General features: G+C 39.8%; 1 protein-coding gene across 1 annotated transcript in view; it reads left to right on the top strand.

Annotated features, from left to right (window-relative positions):
* The window catches only part of LOC142553901 (uncharacterized), a 68,540-nt gene extending 52,378 nt beyond the window's left edge, over positions 1-16,162 (top strand). Inside the window, exons 2-6 of the mRNA XM_075664440.1 lie at positions 14,819-14,911; positions 15,041-15,148; positions 15,238-15,501; positions 15,606-15,725; positions 15,820-16,162. Of these exons, the coding sequence (XP_075520555.1) occupies positions 14,843-14,911; positions 15,041-15,148; positions 15,238-15,501; positions 15,606-15,725; positions 15,820-16,107 (849 nt within the window). The 5' untranslated portion in view covers positions 14,819-14,842 and the 3' untranslated portion in view covers positions 16,108-16,162. The remainder of the gene's footprint in view (positions 1-14,818; positions 14,912-15,040; positions 15,149-15,237; positions 15,502-15,605; positions 15,726-15,819) is intronic.
* The last annotated feature ends 2,102 nt before the right edge of the window (positions 16,163-18,264 follow it).

Here is an 18,264-nt window from a genome sequence, read left to right as displayed (position 1 = left end):
ATCAATGACGCAAGCACGAAGAAGATCCTCCAAAATCTGAATAACCCGCTCTGACTGCCCATCTGTCTGCGGATGGAAAGCTGTGCTAAACAGCAACTTCGTACCCATAGTCGAATGCAAGCTCTTCCAAAACGAGGAAGTGAATCTGGGATCTCTGTCAGATACGATAGAAACTGGAATACCATGGAGTCGGACTATCTCCCGAATATACAACTCCGCATACTGAACCATGGTGAAAGTCGTCTTAATAGGCAAGAAGTGCGCTGATTTGGTAAGACGATCTACAATCACCCAGATGGCATTCGATCCTCTGGCTGACCTCGGCAATCCGGTCACAAAGTCCATGGTAACATTCTCCCACTTCCACTCGGGAATGGGAAGAGGCTTGAGCAAACCTGCTGGTCTCTGATGCTCGGCCTTCACTAACTGACAAGTCAGGCACTCGGATACAAATCGTCTGATATCTTTCTTCATCCCAGGCCACCAATACAATAGCTGCAGATCTTTGTACATCTTCGTACTCCCTGGATGAATAGAGTATGGCGACATATGGGCTTCTGATAGAATATCTGCTCGGACAAAATCACTGCTAGGAATCCATATCCTGTCTCGGTATCTCACAATACCATCACTGACTGAATACAAGAGACTGCCCTTGGCCTCATCTCTCTGCTTCCACTTGGCCAACTGCTCATCTGATGACTGACCACTGCGAATACGGTACATAAGGGAAGACTGAATGGTCAAGGTAGATAGACAAGAAACTCTACCTCGAGGATAAGTCTCAAGATCAAACCTCTGCATCTCAAACTGAAGAGGTCTCGAAACTGTCAAATGGGCCATCGCTGCAACTTTCCTGCTCAGTGCATCCGCAACTACATTAGCTTTACCTGGGTGGTAGCTAATGTCACAATCATAATCCTTCACCAGCTCCAACCAATGCCTCTGACGCATGTTCAGTTCCTTCTGCATAAAGAAATACTTGAGGCTCTTGTGCTCGATAAAGATCTGGCCCTTCTCTCCATACAGATAGTGCCTCCAAATCTTCAGTGCAAAAACTACGGCGGCCAACTCTAGATCATGGGTAGGGTAATTCTTCTCATGAGTCTTCAACTGTCTAGAAGCATATGCTATCACCTTCCCATGCTGCATCAATACGGCGCCAAGACCGAGCTTCGAAGCATCGGTATACAGTACAAACTCACCGGACCCTGACGGCACGGCCAAAACTGGTGCTGAGATAAGAGCTTGCTTCAAAGTATCGAAGCTCTTCTGACACTCATCGCTCCAAACAAATTTCACATTCTTCTTGGTCAGTGCTGTGAGTGGAACTGCAATCGAGGAGAATCCCTTGATGAACTTCCGATAATATCCTTCTAAGCCAAGAAAACTGCGGATCTCTGATGCATTCTGCGGTACAACCCAATCTCTGACTGCTGCAACTTTCGCTGGGTCTACCTCAATGCCACTGCTGGAAACAATGTGGCCTAAGAACGCTACCTTCTCTAACCAGAATTCGCATTTACTGAACTTTGCGAATAATTTGTGCTTCTGCAATGTCTGCAACACTGTGGTCGGATGTCTGCTGTGATCCTCCCGATTCTTGGAGTAGACGAGAATGTCGTCTATGAACACTATCACAAACTGATCGAGGTACGGCTGAAATACGCGATTTATGAGATCCATGAAGATCGCTGGCGCATTCGTCAAATCGAACGGCATCACAAGGAACTCGTAGTGGCCATAACGAGTCCTGAAAGCTGTCTTTGAAACATCAGCATCTCTCACCCTCAACTGGTGATAACCAGAACGCAGATCTATCTTGGAGAAAATCGAAGCTCCCTGCAACTGGTCAAACAGATCCTCAATCCTCGGAAGTGGGTTTTTATTCTTCACTGTAACCCTGTTCAACTCCCGATAGTCAATACAAAGCCTCATCGTGCCATCTTTCTTCTTAACAAACAAGACTGGCGCGCCCCAAGGTGAGAAGCTAGGGCGAATGAACTCCTTGTCAAGAAGTTCCTGAATCTGCTTCTTAAGATCTGCCATCTCTGTCGGTGCAAGTCGGTACGGTGCTTTTGAGATCGGAGCCGTACCTGGCATAAGCTCGATAGAAAACTCCACCTCCCTCTCACGTGGCATACCAGAGACGTCCTCAGGAAAAACATCCAAGAAGTCTCTAACAATCGGAACATCTGAAGCTGACTGACTGGATGCCTCGGGGACAGATGCAAATGTCGCTAGAAACGCCCGACACCCTCTATGCATGAGCTTCCTAGCCTGAACATATGGAATAATGCGCGGTAAAGGAAAGTACCTGTCTGGCTCAAATAAGAACTGCGTCATTCCTAGGTGGTCGGACTAAAACAGATCTCCGCTGGAAGTCAATCAAAACTCTGTTCCGCAATAACCAGTCCATCCCTAGGATGATGTCAAACTCTGGCATCAGCAACACGATAAGATCCGCATAGACAAGATTGCCATGGAGCTCAAGATCTATGTCTCGTATCACATTGGTGGCTGTCATCTCCTCGCCAGACGGCAGTACTACGGAATAGGCTATATCTAGCCCAATGGTCTTAACTTTGAGGAAATTAGCAAAGACCTCTGAAATGAATGAGTGAGTAGCCCCTGAATCTATCAAGGCCTTGGTAGCTGAGCCAGCTACGAAAATTCTCCCTGAAAGTTCGGAACGCTAAGCGGAACCCAATAATCACAAGAGCTAAGCTTATAGACATGCAAAGGTCACAGTTCTTCTAACTAAATCCCGGAAATAAATACTGAGTAGAGCATGCAATCCTATTGCAAAACTAAGTTCAAAATCTAAATCCCGTTTCCCAAAACATTAAATTTCAAATGTAAACTTAAAGCTGCAAAGTACCTGTCATCAACATAGTATCGGGGTTCGTCTCCGTCGCATGGAGAGCAAACACTCTGCCCTGGGTACGCAGGTTCTTCTGAGGGCAATACGGCAGCGTGTGGCCTGGGATACCACACTTGTAACACTTCCCTGAGCCAAACATACATATTTCGGCATGGCGGCGTGAGCATTTAGGGCAAGCCGGATGCTCAAAGGTCCTCGGGAAGGCACGTCCCTGCTGCTGCTGCTGCTGCTGAGGTCCTCCTCTGTTTCTGGGCGGGCCGTGATACGACCTCTTGTTCTGATGCTGATGCTGCTGAGGAGGAGGGCGGTGTGGTACCTGGATTGGGCGCTTGCCCTGACGGTCTCTCTCGATGTCCCGCTGATCCTGCTCTGCGGCTAAGGCTTTGGAGACAGCGACCTCATAAGAAGTAGGGTCAGACACCCTAACATCACGGCGCAAGATGGTCCGTAGACCCACCAAGAAATGCATCAACTTAGCTCTGGCATCATTCGCGATCAGGGGCACAAAATGGCAACCCCTCTTAAACTTACGGATGAACTCCGTAACAGTCGAATCTCCCTATCTCAGGCTCATGAACTAAGTGGTCAACCTGGTGCACACCTCCTCTGTAAAATATTTGGAGTAGAATACCTCCGTGAAGCGTGCCCAAGACAGCGTAGCCAAGTTAAGGGCTACTGAAGCTCCTTCCCACCATAAGTGGGCATCTCCTCCGAACAGATAAGAGGCACAACGAACTCGATCTGCATCTCCAAGCTCCATAAAATCGACGATAACCTCGAGGGACTTGATCCAGCCCTCGGTAATCATGGGGTCCGACGTCCCTGAAAACTCTTTTGGACGCATCTTCATGAATCTCTCGTAAACAGCCTCGGGCCCTGTCGGCCTTGTCGCCACCGCATTGTTCCCCGCAAACTGTGCGAAGAACTGAGTCATCCCAGCCAGCATCTGGGCATTCATGTCCGGTGGAGGCGGTGGTGAAGGTGGTAGGTCTCTCTCCTGTCTCTGCTCCTCCCTGTCCTCTCGGCGAGGCTCCTCATCTCTATTGCGCTCGAGGATGCGCCTAGGGGGCATACTGTTCCATACATAACCCATACGTAACTAACATGCATAATTCCATCATTAATTTAAATTTAAATACTGAGCAATAAAATCTGGGCGAAAAAAATATCTCATGAAATCATGCTGTTGAAAATAATTCATGCTTTAAATGAAATGCGTAAATGTAAAACTTACAGACCGAAGACGTGACTTCATGAGCTTCTCGAGATCAGTAGTAGTACAACCCTATACAGAACCATTGCTCTGATACCAGCTGTAGAGGCCTAAAAATCCTTACTTGAAAATTTACGGAAAATTTAAAATTTTTCTTTTAAATAATTAAAATTGCCTCATTCATAACTGAACTGATAAATAAAGTTTGATGTTCAAAGTGGCAGCGGAAGAAATTAACATTTTCGGAATAACAGTAAAAGGTTTTTCCAACGATAATTAAAATGTTTGAGCCATCAAATAATAATAAATGCTGAACTGAGTTCCTCGGGTCCTACTACTGCCGACTCGAGCCTGCTCACTGGTCCCCGCCCTCGGTCCCGACATCATCAGCACCTACAACAATCAAGTCTAGTGAGTCTAAAGACTCAACATGCATATATCATGAATAGCAAGTAAATAAATAAATAATAAGCTTGCATGCAAGTGAAAATATCATGTCATGAGGCATAACGTAAAAATGTCGTGTCATGATTAATTATAATACGTGCATAACTGAACTGAAAATCATAGTGAAAATGTTTGCTCCTTGGAGCCCTGTACTGAAATAGCCTGTAATAATTTTCTGGTTAAATTATGGTCTACGCATGTTGTCCCTGAATTGAACTGACCGGTAACTGGCGACCGGGCCTGTAACTAGCGACAGGACTTAGTAATATACGTCTGATCAGACCACTGCCACAGTACTGGGTGAAACAACTGAACTGACCTGTAACTGGCGACCGGGCCTGTAACTGGCGACAGGACTTAGTAATGCTCTCATAACCGGTAACTGACGACCGGACCGATAACTGGCGACCGGATTTAATCATGATAGTAAAGTGACCACAAGCCATATCGCATAAATCTCAAAATTTGTATTTTTGCACGTAATATAATTAAATAACTGAATTAAATATCCTGTAACAATTTTATTGAATGGATTGGATCGCTCCCAGGCTAGCTGTAACCTAAATATGCCATGAAAAATATGCAATAGATTTATGGGACCAAACTATGCAATAACCTTAAAAAATGTGACAATTACGCCTACCGACTTCGTATTTAATCACGACTCCGAACCAACCCGAACCAACACTGAATCATCATGTAGTCATGATTAAAATACACCTAAAATTATAAAATAGTGCTCCTAAAATGTTGAGGGCCGAAATCTAGGTGAATGGAGGCCAAAACTTGAAACGCTCTTTCGAGAGTCAATTTGGCACATTGCACCGTAAATTCTCGTACGACCTCAAAAATGATCCGAATGACAAACGGTCAAACACATGACATTTCCAACTCAATGAGGCACTGTCCAGTCCAAGGCCATAGGCTAAAAGCCATCCGAGAACTCGAACGAGCCACCGAACCGACGCAGCAAGCTGCTGTCCAGAAATTCCAGCAGCTGCGCTTGGGTTGCTTGTGTCGTTTGCGAGGCTAATGGTCATTGGGGCTTGAACCACTGACCAGAACCTCTTACCAACATCCTAAGGAATGATTTTAACCATGGCTATGGGCACTAGGCCAGCCACAGTTCGAACCACACCAGCAAACAACCGAACGTTCCAACCGAGAACAAATTCTGCACGTAGGATGCATTGCTTTTGTTTGGATGTCACAAATCGTTCCAATGGCCATTTAATTGACCATGACATGATCTAGACATCTAGGGGTATGGTATGAACCGTGGCGAAGGGCCATAGGCAAACCAAGATCCACACCATTCCACCATTTTCGAAACATACATGCTGTAGAAAGGAAGAAGCCGAAGGGGAAGGGGCTGTTCTTGTTGTTTTAATTTAAAAACCGATTAACCATGGACCAAGCCACCAAAAAGGTGACTTAGTCACGTCTTAGACATGCTATGGAGGTGATCTAACCATGGATATAGGCCTTGTGGCAGCCATGATCAGATTCATTTCCCAAATGACAGAAACTGAATTTTCGAAAAGCTCAATTGGACAAGAGGTGGAGTTGCTGTCGTTTTCGTGTTTTCCAGCCTGCATGGGGTTAAATGAATGGACCAACATGGTCCTAATGCATCCTATTACATGTCTAGATGTCGGTTTAGGAGCCCGGAATCGAGCCAATACCTGAAACCATGGAAACAAAAGAAACCGTGAAGCTTGTCATGGAACCGAAAATTCTGCATGTTAAATTTTCTGAAAATTGTTGGTACATTTCGGTTTTAGCATGAAAGTGATGATCGTGAAATGTAGAAATAATGATAATAGGACTTGATTGAAGAGTCATGGAAGAATATATGCATGCCTTGTTTCGTTTTGAAAGAAAAACGAAAGAACAAAACGATCCGGCGCGGAGGAGGTGGAGTGCTTACTTTTCTACCTTTCTTGCTCTCGATTTTCTCTCTTGTTTTTCCCTTAGCACCTCGCGATTTTTGTCTCTAAAATCCTCTGAATTTCGGTGATGGAGGGGGGAGAATGATGGTTGGAAAGGTGATGGGGAAGATCCACTAATAAAGGGATTCAAATGCAAGACCAAGTCTACCACTCATTTAAATTTTGAATTTGATTGAACAAGTCTTCTTGGGGGGAGCATGGCCGATTTATCCATGATAATTAGACTAGGATATTGCTTACTAATAAATTAATTAAGGTTGATTAACAATTAAAAAGGTTATCATGCTAAAAATGACAAAGAATGGGTCAAAGGTGAGTTGGCATGTCCTAACTTAATCTACTAAGGGGTGGCCGAATTCTTGGAATAAAATGAAGGGAAATGTTGATTATTTACTAAATTTATAACCCTTAAAAGCCTTACCTATTCTTTAAATAATTTAGTGAACTAACCCCTCAATTAAGGAACTTAAATGAATTTATTTTCTACTCACCTCAAGTAACTTAAATAATTCCTTAAACTTCCATTTAACTTAAATTAACTTATTAATTAGCAAAAATAAGTTCTGGGAATGTTTTCCTAAATCTTAAATTTTATCTCTAAACTCCAACTCCAGTCCGGCCTCTCTGAATTAACTGAAATGATAAAAATCTAAACGACTGCATAGAATAATAAAATAATTAAATTTAAATACTCATGCAATAAAATCATTTTAATTTAAATACTAGAATTATGCATGGCCTATACGTCGTCTAAGTTACGGGTTCTACATTTTGGCCCTCTCTGTCCTCTTCCCTTGCTTCTCGGTCAATCAAGTGTCTAGGAGGCATACTGTTCCAATAAATTTCCCAACACGTAAACCCAATGTGCATGAATATAATAACAATAGACTAGGATGCACGTAATTTGAACTAAAACGTGGACATGCTGAAATCAGAACTTCATGCTTACTACATAACATAAATTTAAAACTTTAAAACTTACAGACTTGAGGTGTGACTTCGTGAGCTTCTTGCGACTGGCAGTAGGCGTAACCCTTTACAAGAACACCGCTCTGATACCAACTGTAACGTACCGTACTTTTACTACTAAAAAAATTTGCGGAAAAATTTAAAATTTTCTTAAACATAAAATCCCCTTTCAAATTGTTATCAAATACAAAGTTTGCTAAAGAAATTACTTGTTCAAAGCATCATAAATCAAAACATAAAATCAGAGTTTTTGATCATTTCATAAAAATTTCAAAACGTGGGCGGTCCTCGGGTTTAGCCTCCCGTTCAGTCCAAGCCTGCTCCTTGGTCCCCACCTCCAGCCTCCTCATAAAACTCCTCACCTGCATCGATCAAGCTTAGTGAGTCTAAAGACTCAACACGTATAAACTGGGAATAACGAATAATACATAGTAAAACCACATGCAGCTTAAAAATAGAACATACATACTTGAAACTTGAACTTGATGTAACCATGAACATTCATACATAACATAGACGTGCCATAACGTAAAAACTTTCATAAACATGCTTGCATACTTGTACATACATAAACATACAAGAACTTAATTATTTTGCGTAGAGATATGTTTCAATGCAAGTGACTCATAACATAATTGCCTGATCAAACTAAACCACAATACTGGGATGAAAGGGGCGAACCCACTGCCACATACATGAGATCCCCCTTCATGCTTTGACGGGTGGATTGGTCCCCGTTCATGCTTTAACTCTTTCCAATCCTGATCTAAACCGTTCATGCTTTAAAGGGGTGGGTTGGTCCCCGTTCATGATTTAACGCTTTCCAACCCCATACATACATTGGCCACAAGACATTTCGCATACCTCAAAAACTTGAAAATATTTTCTTTGCACGTCAAACGTACTTACTTGGCGTTGAGGGATTCGTTGGACTTCGATTTGGGCCGTTGCTGCACTAACTAACTGAATTCAAAATACTTAACTTGCATTGCTTAGACGTAGGTACTCATGCTCACCACCAAACTCCATAAATAACTTGAGACGTTCTAAAAAGCTCGAGAATTGACCTCATTTAAATCAAGGTACTAAACCCTCACACGAAATCCCAAAGCAAACAATTAAGTTTTCCAAAACATGAAGTGCACGGGCCCCGGGACTGGGTCCGTGTATGGGTTCGTGTGTGTGCACAAAGAAAGTACCAACAAAAGGAGGGGACACGGATCCCGTGCCCAGGCCCGGCTCCGGGTCCTTGTAGACTCAGGAAAATCTGTCGTGCAGAAGGGGAAAGGCACAGACCCCGTGCCAAGGTCCGTGTGGGGGTCCGTGTAGGCTCGCAAAATGGCACCAAGAAGAAAACGTAGGCACGGACCCCGTGCCAAGGTCCGTGTACCTGCGGGAAGTGCAAACTCACGAAATTCCAATACATGCTATGCTTATCATTCTAGAATCGATCGTACGAACCATGAACCGACACCCCGAGACCCATCCTAGCATGCCATAACATCGACCCAACTTCGTACAAGCACCCAAAGCATCGATTTCCACCCTACGACACATACAATTCAAAAACGTGGCAATTGACACCAACTTGTTTCCTACGACTTCTAATGCATTCAATTACCTAGCGACACTAAACGACATATCAAATGAAATCCCATCATCATACTACGCATACCTAGACGCAGCAACGATCACCCGTCGATCTCCAACGAAGCCTGCAACAATAAAATCTCAAAAACACATTAATACATAATTTTCTGAAAAATGAAGCTTGAGAAGTCCCACGAAAAACATCATAACTCACTCAATTTTCATCCAAAAATTTTGAATTTACTGTCACATCGAAGGTATCGAAAAGTTCTACAATTTTTGTGTTGAAAGTTTTCTCAAAAACGCGCTCGAAAAATCGGAGTAATTAAAAATACAGCGAAAAACGAAAATTTTAGATCTAAAATGGTTTCAAAAGTATTCTAAACGTAATTGCTCAAACTCTACGCATCGCACATGTATTTTTACACATAAATAACAACACAACGCTAATATGACGAGATCGATGCAGCAATAATAGAATATACGTGCCTTTAGATTTTTAAACGTTACCGAACGACGATACCGAAGCGGGAAAGGAGCGAGGCTTGATCCGGGACGATCGTGGCTCGATTTTTCTTGCACTAAAACACACGAAAACTCGCTGGAAAGCCGTAGGGCAGGGGCGGCTGCTCTCTAGCAAAGAACCCTAGGTTTTGCTCTTTTAAAAAAAATAAAAGAAATAGAAATCTAAATGTGTGTGTGTGTTTTACGGCTCTTGGTGTGTGTAAATCGTGTAGTGTGTGTGTGTCGCGTGAGTTTTAGAGTAAATTAGGGGAATGATTTCCTAATCACTTAATTAACAATGCTAATTAAAGTGCTAATTAGAATATTAATAAAATGCTAATTGCCACTACTAAGTAAGGTCCCCTAATTAAAATAAGACACACAATTGGTAACTTTAAAGGTTTTAAAATTCTAAAACAACTAAATAAATAATTTAGGCTTTTAAAATTCTAGAGCTAAATAAATTATTTAAAATGCCCCATCCTAACTCAAAAATAAAATACCGCATTTAAAATTGCCTAAAATTGTAACCGGTCTCTTTTCCTCAGTCCCGCATCGAATAATCGCCTGAAACATGAAACTCGAGAAAACATTTTAACGTGCATCACATAAACATTAAGATAATGCAATTTAAATAAATCATGCATCAATAAAATCATTCCAAACTTAAGTAAAATATTTAACAATTTAATAAATGCATGAGTTATACGTGTACTGAATTTGGGCACTACATTATTGTCATGCCGTTTGGGTTGACTAATGCTCCAACTGTATTTATGGGTCTGATGAACCGTGTGTTTCAGAAGTACCTTGATGAGTTTGTGATTATTTTCATTGATGATATTTTGATTTATTCTAAGAATATGATCGATCATACTGAGCATTTGAGAACTGTGTTGAGAATTCTTAGGGTTGAGAAATTATATGCAAAACTTTCGAAATGTGAATTCTGGTTGAGACAGGTGGTATTTTTGGGTCACATTATATCTGGAGACGGGATTTCTGTTGATCCTAGCAAAGTTGAGGCTGTGATCAGTTGGCCGAGACTGACATCTCTGCCAGGGATACGTAGTTTTATGGGTTTAGCAGGTTATTACCGTCGATTTATTAAAGATTTTTCCAGCATTGCTAAACCGATTACTCAGTTGACTCAGAAGAATGCTCCATTTGTATGGTCTGAAGAGTGTGAGTTCAAATTTCTTGAGTTGAAAAAGAGATTGACCAGTGCTCCTGTATTGACTATCCCGTCAGGTACTGGTGATTTTGTGGTTTATTGCGATGCTTCTCACAGAGGGTTGGGTTGTGTTCTGATGCAGTGAGGACATGTTATCGCTTATGCCTCGAGACAGTTTAAGCCACATGAATCTCGCTACCCAATTCATGATCTTGAATTGGCAGCCATTGTATTTGCACTGAAGATATGGCGACATTACCTATATGGTGAGAAGTTTGAGATTTATTCTGATAATAAAAGCTTGAAATATCTGTTTTCACAGTCAGAATTGAATAAGATGGCAGCGAAAATGGCTTGATTTATTGAAAGATTTTGATTGTGAAATCAAGTACTATCCAGGAAAATCGAATGCAGCAGCTGATGCACTAATTCGAAAGGTATGTTCTTTGTCCTTATCGACTAATTCGAAAGGTATGTTCTTTGTCCTTATCGACGATTGGTGTTTCAAATTTGATTGAAGATTGCTGTTTGTCTGGATTGGTATTTGAGACAGATTGTAAACCATTGAGATTATATGCTGTTCAAGTTGAACCAGAGCTGATTTTGAGAATTAAAGCGGCTCAGAAAGTTGATAAGAATTTTCAGAACTCGATAGCGATGGTTAGAGCAGGGCATGGATCAGAGTATCAGGTTCGTGACAGTGTATTCAATGTGAATAATTGTCTTGTTGTGCCAGATGTTTCAGATTTGAAACGACGGATATTGTCAGAAGCGCATAGCAGTCGATTCAGTATTCATCCTGGTGGCAAAAAGATGTACAATGATTTGAAAAGACAGTTTTGGTGGAAACAGATGAAAGCAGATATTGCTGAATTTGTATCCAAATGTCTGAATTTCCAACATGTGAAAGCCGAAAGATAGAAATCAGGAGGACTGTTACAGAGCTTATCTATTCCTGAATGGAAATGGGATCACATTTCCATGGATTTTGTAACGAAGCTATCGAGATCCTCCCGAGGTTGTGATTCGATTTGGGTCGTGATTGACAGATTGAACAAATCAGAATGTTTTATTCCGTATAAGATGACGTACAGACGTGACCAGATGGCAGAGATTTATGTCAGAGAGGTGGTCAGGTTGCATGGAGTGCCGAAGTCAATTTTTTCAGATCGTGATCCTCGGTTTACTTTGCACTTCTGGCAGAGTTTACAGCAGGCTCTAGGTACTAAGTTACATCTGAGTACCGCATTTCATCCACAGACCGACGGACAGTCAGAGCGGACTATCCAAACACTGGAGGATATGCTTAGAGCTGTAGTGCTTGATTTTAGCACTAGTTGGCAAGAGTCTTTGCCACTTTGTGAGTTTTCGTACAACAACAGCTATGAGACGAGTATTGAGATTGCACCGTTTGAAGCTTTGTACGGTAAGAAATGTAGATTCCCTCTGTATTGGGATGATATCTCTGAGGTACCTGAGATTGGACCTGATATGATCAGAGATATGACAGAAAAAGTAAAGCTGATTCAGAAGAGGATGAAGGCAGCTCAAGACAGACAAGCCAAATATGCCAATGTTCGACGTAGACCGTTGGTATTTGAGGCAGGAGACTGAGTATTCTTGAAGATTTCACCTTTCAGAGGAGTTGTCAGATTTGGCAAGAAAAGGAAGTTGTCTCCACGATATATTGGGCCGTACGAGATTCTCGAGAAGATAGGAGATCGTGCCTATCGACTCGCATTACCGCCTTCTCTATCTGGAATACATGATGTCTTTCATGTATCGGTTTTTAGGAAATATCTTCCCGATGCTTCACATGTCATTCAGCCAGACGAGGCAGAACTTGACGAGACACTGAGTTACTTCAAGAAACCGATCCAGATTCTCGATCGTAAAGAAAATTAGCTTAGGGCGAAGACTATTCCGCTTGTGAAAGTTCAGTGGAGTTGTCATGGCATTGAAGAAGCTACCTGGGAGACTGAGCCAGATATTAGACAGAGATTCCCCGAGTTATTTCATTGATGTGAGTCTTCTTGTTTAGCTTCTATTCTCCATTCATTATTGTATCTGATTTGATTGCTTGTGATTTCGGGGACGAAATTAGATTTTGGGGGGGAGAAATGTAATGCCCGAGAATTGTGTTATTGTAATCTGAAATGATTTGTTGATAATTGATGTGATTATAGACGGAATGGTTCGGACCGAAAAAGCCGGAAAGAAGACTGGAATTATGTGCGAGGATGAGCCCTCGCGCATATGCGCGACCCAGCCGGGCGCATATGCGCGAGGTAGGCAGAGAACCTCGAGCATATTCGCGATAGGATCCGCTCATATGCGCGAGTATGGCAGAGAATCTCTCGCAAATGCACCGGTCGAGGGCGCGCATATGCGCGAGATGCCGTGAAGGTACGTGCCGAGACATAGTGTCTCGCGCATAAGGGTCGCGCATATGCACGAGACGTGCAGCCTAAAGATGAAGCCACTTGCCCCTTAACATGCATTGATATATATATGATTCATGCCTCAGAATTCAGGAAAGGAACAAAACGAGAAAAGCTCAAAGGGAAAAGCTCAAAATTCCCTGAATCATAGAGTTGCTATTTTTGCAAAATCCGGCAGTCCGATTTTTAATCCGACTTCAGTGCTGTATTCCTATCGATAAGAGCTTCAACTGGACGTAAGTTTTACTAAGTTTTGTTATGATTTGGAAATATGATATTGAAGAAATCAGATATGATGGTTATATGGTGTTCTTGCGATATTAGACATCGTATAATCGAAACCGGATTGAAGAACAGATACCGTATGAAATTGTTATGATTTTCAGAATGGATTTGATTGAGATTTAATATCATATTTGTATTGTTATTGGTTATGAGTTGTGGGAATTGATATCTGTTGATTTGTATTGTTGGGTATATTGAGATTGTGCAGTTATGCTGTTGAAACAGAATTACATTGAGTTCTGATTATATCCGGTATTTATTTGAATGGTATATTGATATTATACTCCTCGATATTATCATTTCCAGATTCGAATTCGAGACTTCGACTTCGTCAGATTGACAGAGAAAGGCATAAATCAATGTTAACCGGGAGATCGACTCGAGTCAGATTGGACTTGAGTTTCCCAAAAACCACATACTTTATTTATTGCATTGATATTTGCAATTTATGAGATTGATATGCTTAGTCTATTGAGTTATAGCAAATGGTGTATTGAGTCATGGGCGGAGATGCCAAGTCTTTGGCAGATATGCCAAGACACTGGATATTTGGTTTATATCGATGTTGTGTAGGAGCGGATCAGCTTCTATTACGAAGATTCGGTATATTGTGCCAATGTTCAGGAATCGGGATCCCTAGATTAGAAATGAGTCGAGTCTGAGATGACGAGTCCAGAGTTATTTACAGCGTTATATCGATTCATGTCTTTCAGATTTGATACATGCTATGGATATCTGTTTCATGCTTTTATATCTGTTTATATGATTGCATGTATACATTTTTTATACTGGGATTATATTCTCACCGGAGTTATCCGGCTGTTGTTGTGTTTGTATGTGTGCATGACAACAGATGTGACAGGATTAGGGTCACGACGAGGATGAGAGATTCAAGATTAGCGTGGAGATCCGGACTTAGAGTAGATTGATTTTCAGTACTTGATGTAGTGGCTGAATTTTAGATGAGATAAACATATGTTGTACAAGACTTTTACTTTATATTGATATGTATATCAGATGGATTTCTTTATGTTCCGTACTTATGTATTTTTTTAAAAAAAAATTAGACCCAGATTAAATAAATGATCCTAATAAAGATTAAGAAGACGAATTAGGTTCGGGTCCCCACAGAAGAGGTCGATCAAAGTTGATTTTGCATAGTGGCCAACAAAAGCCCAAAGTGTTGGAGTGTAATGAGTTCGGACAACAAAAGCCCAAACCTATCACACTCATAGTTACTATTACAGTATGTTTGATTAGATTATTATGTTTTGAAGCTACTAAATAGAGTTAAGTCTGTGATTGATATATATAAATATATATATATAATGAGTTATTGTGATATATTTTGATTCTCAGGAGAAGAGTGCAAAATTTAGAGAAATGGGGATAAAACAAGACTACAATCACACAATGAGCCGGAGAAGTTATGCACGTTTGGCCCACGTGATGGTAAATATTATTATTTATAAAAAATTTCATCTACTTTTTTTAAAAAAATTTCATATTTACGTAATGATGCATCTTTTAAATTTCTTTTCTAATGACTTTTTTATACATTTTATATGTTTCTTTGTTAAGGGAGAAAAAAGTCCCGCAGAAGCACCAATTACAAGATCAAAAGTTTGGATTGAGGCTCATAAGAAAAAAAATGGGCAACCTAGTAGTCAAGCTGTTGGAGAAAGAATGGTAATAAATCTATGATATCTTTGTTATTTGCAGAAAGTTAGAAAAATTTGTTATTTACTCAAAAAATATATCTTTGTTATATTTTGTAGAGAGAAATAGAAGAATGTCCACTCGAATCTCTAAATACAATTAACATTGCCGATGATGCAATTAGGCTTGTATTTGGTAAGGAAGCTCGAGGTAGAGTGCGTGGGATGGACTTTGGAGTTACACCATCGAAAGTTGGTGCTTGTATTCAACAAAATGGAACAATTAAACAACTTCAAAGTATGATGAATAACTTTCAACAAGAAATGCAAGAAATGAGGTCCATATTTCTCCAAAGTATGAGGCAAAAAAATGATCAAGAACATGTTAGTATTTAACCAATTTTAGAAAAAATAAGTTAAGTATGTACAATTAAATTCTTGGATTTACATTGTGACATTAATTGACATAATTTTTGTGTCAAAATTAGGTTGCTAGTGGTGGAATTAATAGTGGCATTGGGAATGATATTGGAAGTAGTAGTGATATCAATGGTGCAAAAAAAATTGGTAATGTTAATAATGTTATGCAAAATGTAGCAATTGCTCGGGTAACTATCTTTAAATTGTATGACTTCAAAACCAAATTTGTTGCTTAAGTAAAATGAAAGAATTAATAGTTTTTTATTGTTTAATTATATGCAGACAAAATTTAAGAATGTGAATAGTGAAGGTATCCATGATTATACTAAATGTAAGTTACTTCATTGGTGTGGGGATGAAGTTGTTGCAGAAGGTCGAGTTGCATCAACAGATCCAAAAGCAAAAGTGCATCACATTCCTCTTGGAGGGTCTTGCTGGAAAGTTTGGGTTGATAAAGTTTTGGTGGAGAAGGTAGACTTGATACGCCCAAATGATGAAATGCTTTATCTCGAAGATGCAATAGATAGCACAGTCGCATGGATGTCTAAACTTATAGTTTTGTGTGACTGATATAGATTCTACTTATTGGAAAGATTTACATTTTTTTGGATAACAATCATGTTACTAAGTGAACTATTGTTATGTTTTAAAATTTTTCTTCTCTTATTAGAAAATGAACTAATAGACATTATTCCTCTTTGATGATCATGTTATGCTAATTATTTGCGTTTAGATTTTTCCGTTTCACTTTTATTCATGATATTAATGCATTATTAACAAAACAATTTGCAAGTCGTGAATAAACCTTAATGAAACCTGTAGCACTCATCGTAAATAACTTAATACAAACACCTCAATAGCACGCATCTCGCATGTCATGAAAAATCTTAATACAAACCCCTCATGAGCAGCATATACTTTTTGTTGTGAATAACTTTAACTGCAGCGTGCAAATTTGCACGTTGTGAATGATCCGAATATAAACATCAATAACAGCGCACGTTGCCTGCCGTGAATAATACTAAATGATGCGCGCATTGCGTGCCATGGTAAACTGCGCGCATTGCTTGCCGTGGTAAACTACTAATGACAGCGTGCATAGAACACCGCAAATAATACAAATAGCAGCGTGCATTGCCGGCCGCCAAAATTATTAATTGCCGCGCGCGTTAGAACGCCGCAAATAATATTAACCGCAGCGTGCATTGCACGCCGCCAAAAGTATTAATTGCCGTACGCGATACACGCCGTTGTTATCTTCAAACTTTCAACAGCTTATAGTTGTGCACGGTGCATTGTACGCTGCGAATTGCATATATGCGCGCTGCGAAAACCCATATTTGTTGTAGTGACTTATTTGAAACATATAGAACTCTTATTCTAGGTGTAAAAATTCTGAAATATATTTAACTCTTATTCTAGTTTTGATGGGGTTCTGTAATATGATTTCTGAAAAAACAATACCGCCAATTTACCTACAATGAAAACATCAAATGTTACTATAATTATTTTTGCACTGAATAAAATAATTGTAAATTATTTTAAACGAGATTACCAAAACAAATTAAAACGTCTACTACTCGTTTTTTAAAAAATATACTATAGAATTTTTTTCTTTTAAATCTGTTAACCTTTCGGCCAAAAATACATACATATATATATAATGTATATATTTTTGCACCATTTAAAATAAACTACCAATTATTTATTTGAAAATCCAAAAGAACGCAGTGCAAAACACAAAATCATAAACCGTCAAGCAAACCTAAAACTACCATTTTTTCAAAGTAACATACACTCTTAAACCCTCTCAAGACCCTCAAAAGCATAAAAGTCATCAAAATCTTTAAAATCATACTAACGCAGAAAACTAGCAAAGGTCCTCGGTTATGTGCACCATCAGTCCAGATAGTTCAACCATAAAGTCCTCTAACATCATCAAAATCATGCTCACCTGCATCGATCACACCTAGTAACTCTAATGACTCATTAAACCTTAACCATGATAGCAAGTAATACATATACATTCACACACACCTGTGAAAATACTTTAATAAAATTAGCTTTTAATGAATATGCATATTTTAAACCTTTTTTCTTTCATCATCTTCTTTCCTTTCATCATAAACATATACATATACATTCCCTTTAACGTGAATTCCATTCATTAGTTGTGACCATCTTTCATCATTCGGTCGATTGATCAATCTAAGCTGTTGTAACGTATCGTATTTTGAGCTTCTTGAAATTTGCGTAAAAATAAAAATTTTCTTAAATATAAAATAAACTTTCAAATTGTGATCATAAATAAACTGTCCAATCAAAAGTAGTTGCAATAAGATAGATCACATATAAAGTTTGCTAAAGAAAAATACTTGTTTAAACATCATAAACCAAAACGTAAAATCAGAGTAGTTGAAGCATTGCAATAAAAACTTAAAAACATGGGCGGTCCTCGGGTTTAGCCTCCCGCTCAGTCCAAGCCAACTCACTGGTCCTCACCTCTCGTCTCCTCAAATTCATCTTCACCTGCATCGATCAAGTCTAGTGAATCTAAAGACTCAACATGCATAAAATGGAAATAACAAGTAATACGTAATAAAACCACATGCATCTTTAAAATAAGACGTACATACTTGAAACTTGAACGTAATAGCATAAACGTACTTGAAACATAAACGTAGTAGCATAAACGTAGACATGCCATCATCATAAGAATTTTCTTAA

The sequence above is a fragment of the Primulina tabacum genome, chromosome 8, assembly GCF_025594145.1.
Source record: "Primulina tabacum isolate GXHZ01 chromosome 8, ASM2559414v2, whole genome shotgun sequence".
Classification (NCBI taxonomy): Eukaryota; Viridiplantae; Streptophyta; class Magnoliopsida; order Lamiales; family Gesneriaceae; genus Primulina; species Primulina tabacum.
Note: the sequence above shows the minus strand (reverse complement) of the source record. Positions and strands in the feature narration are given on the sequence as shown.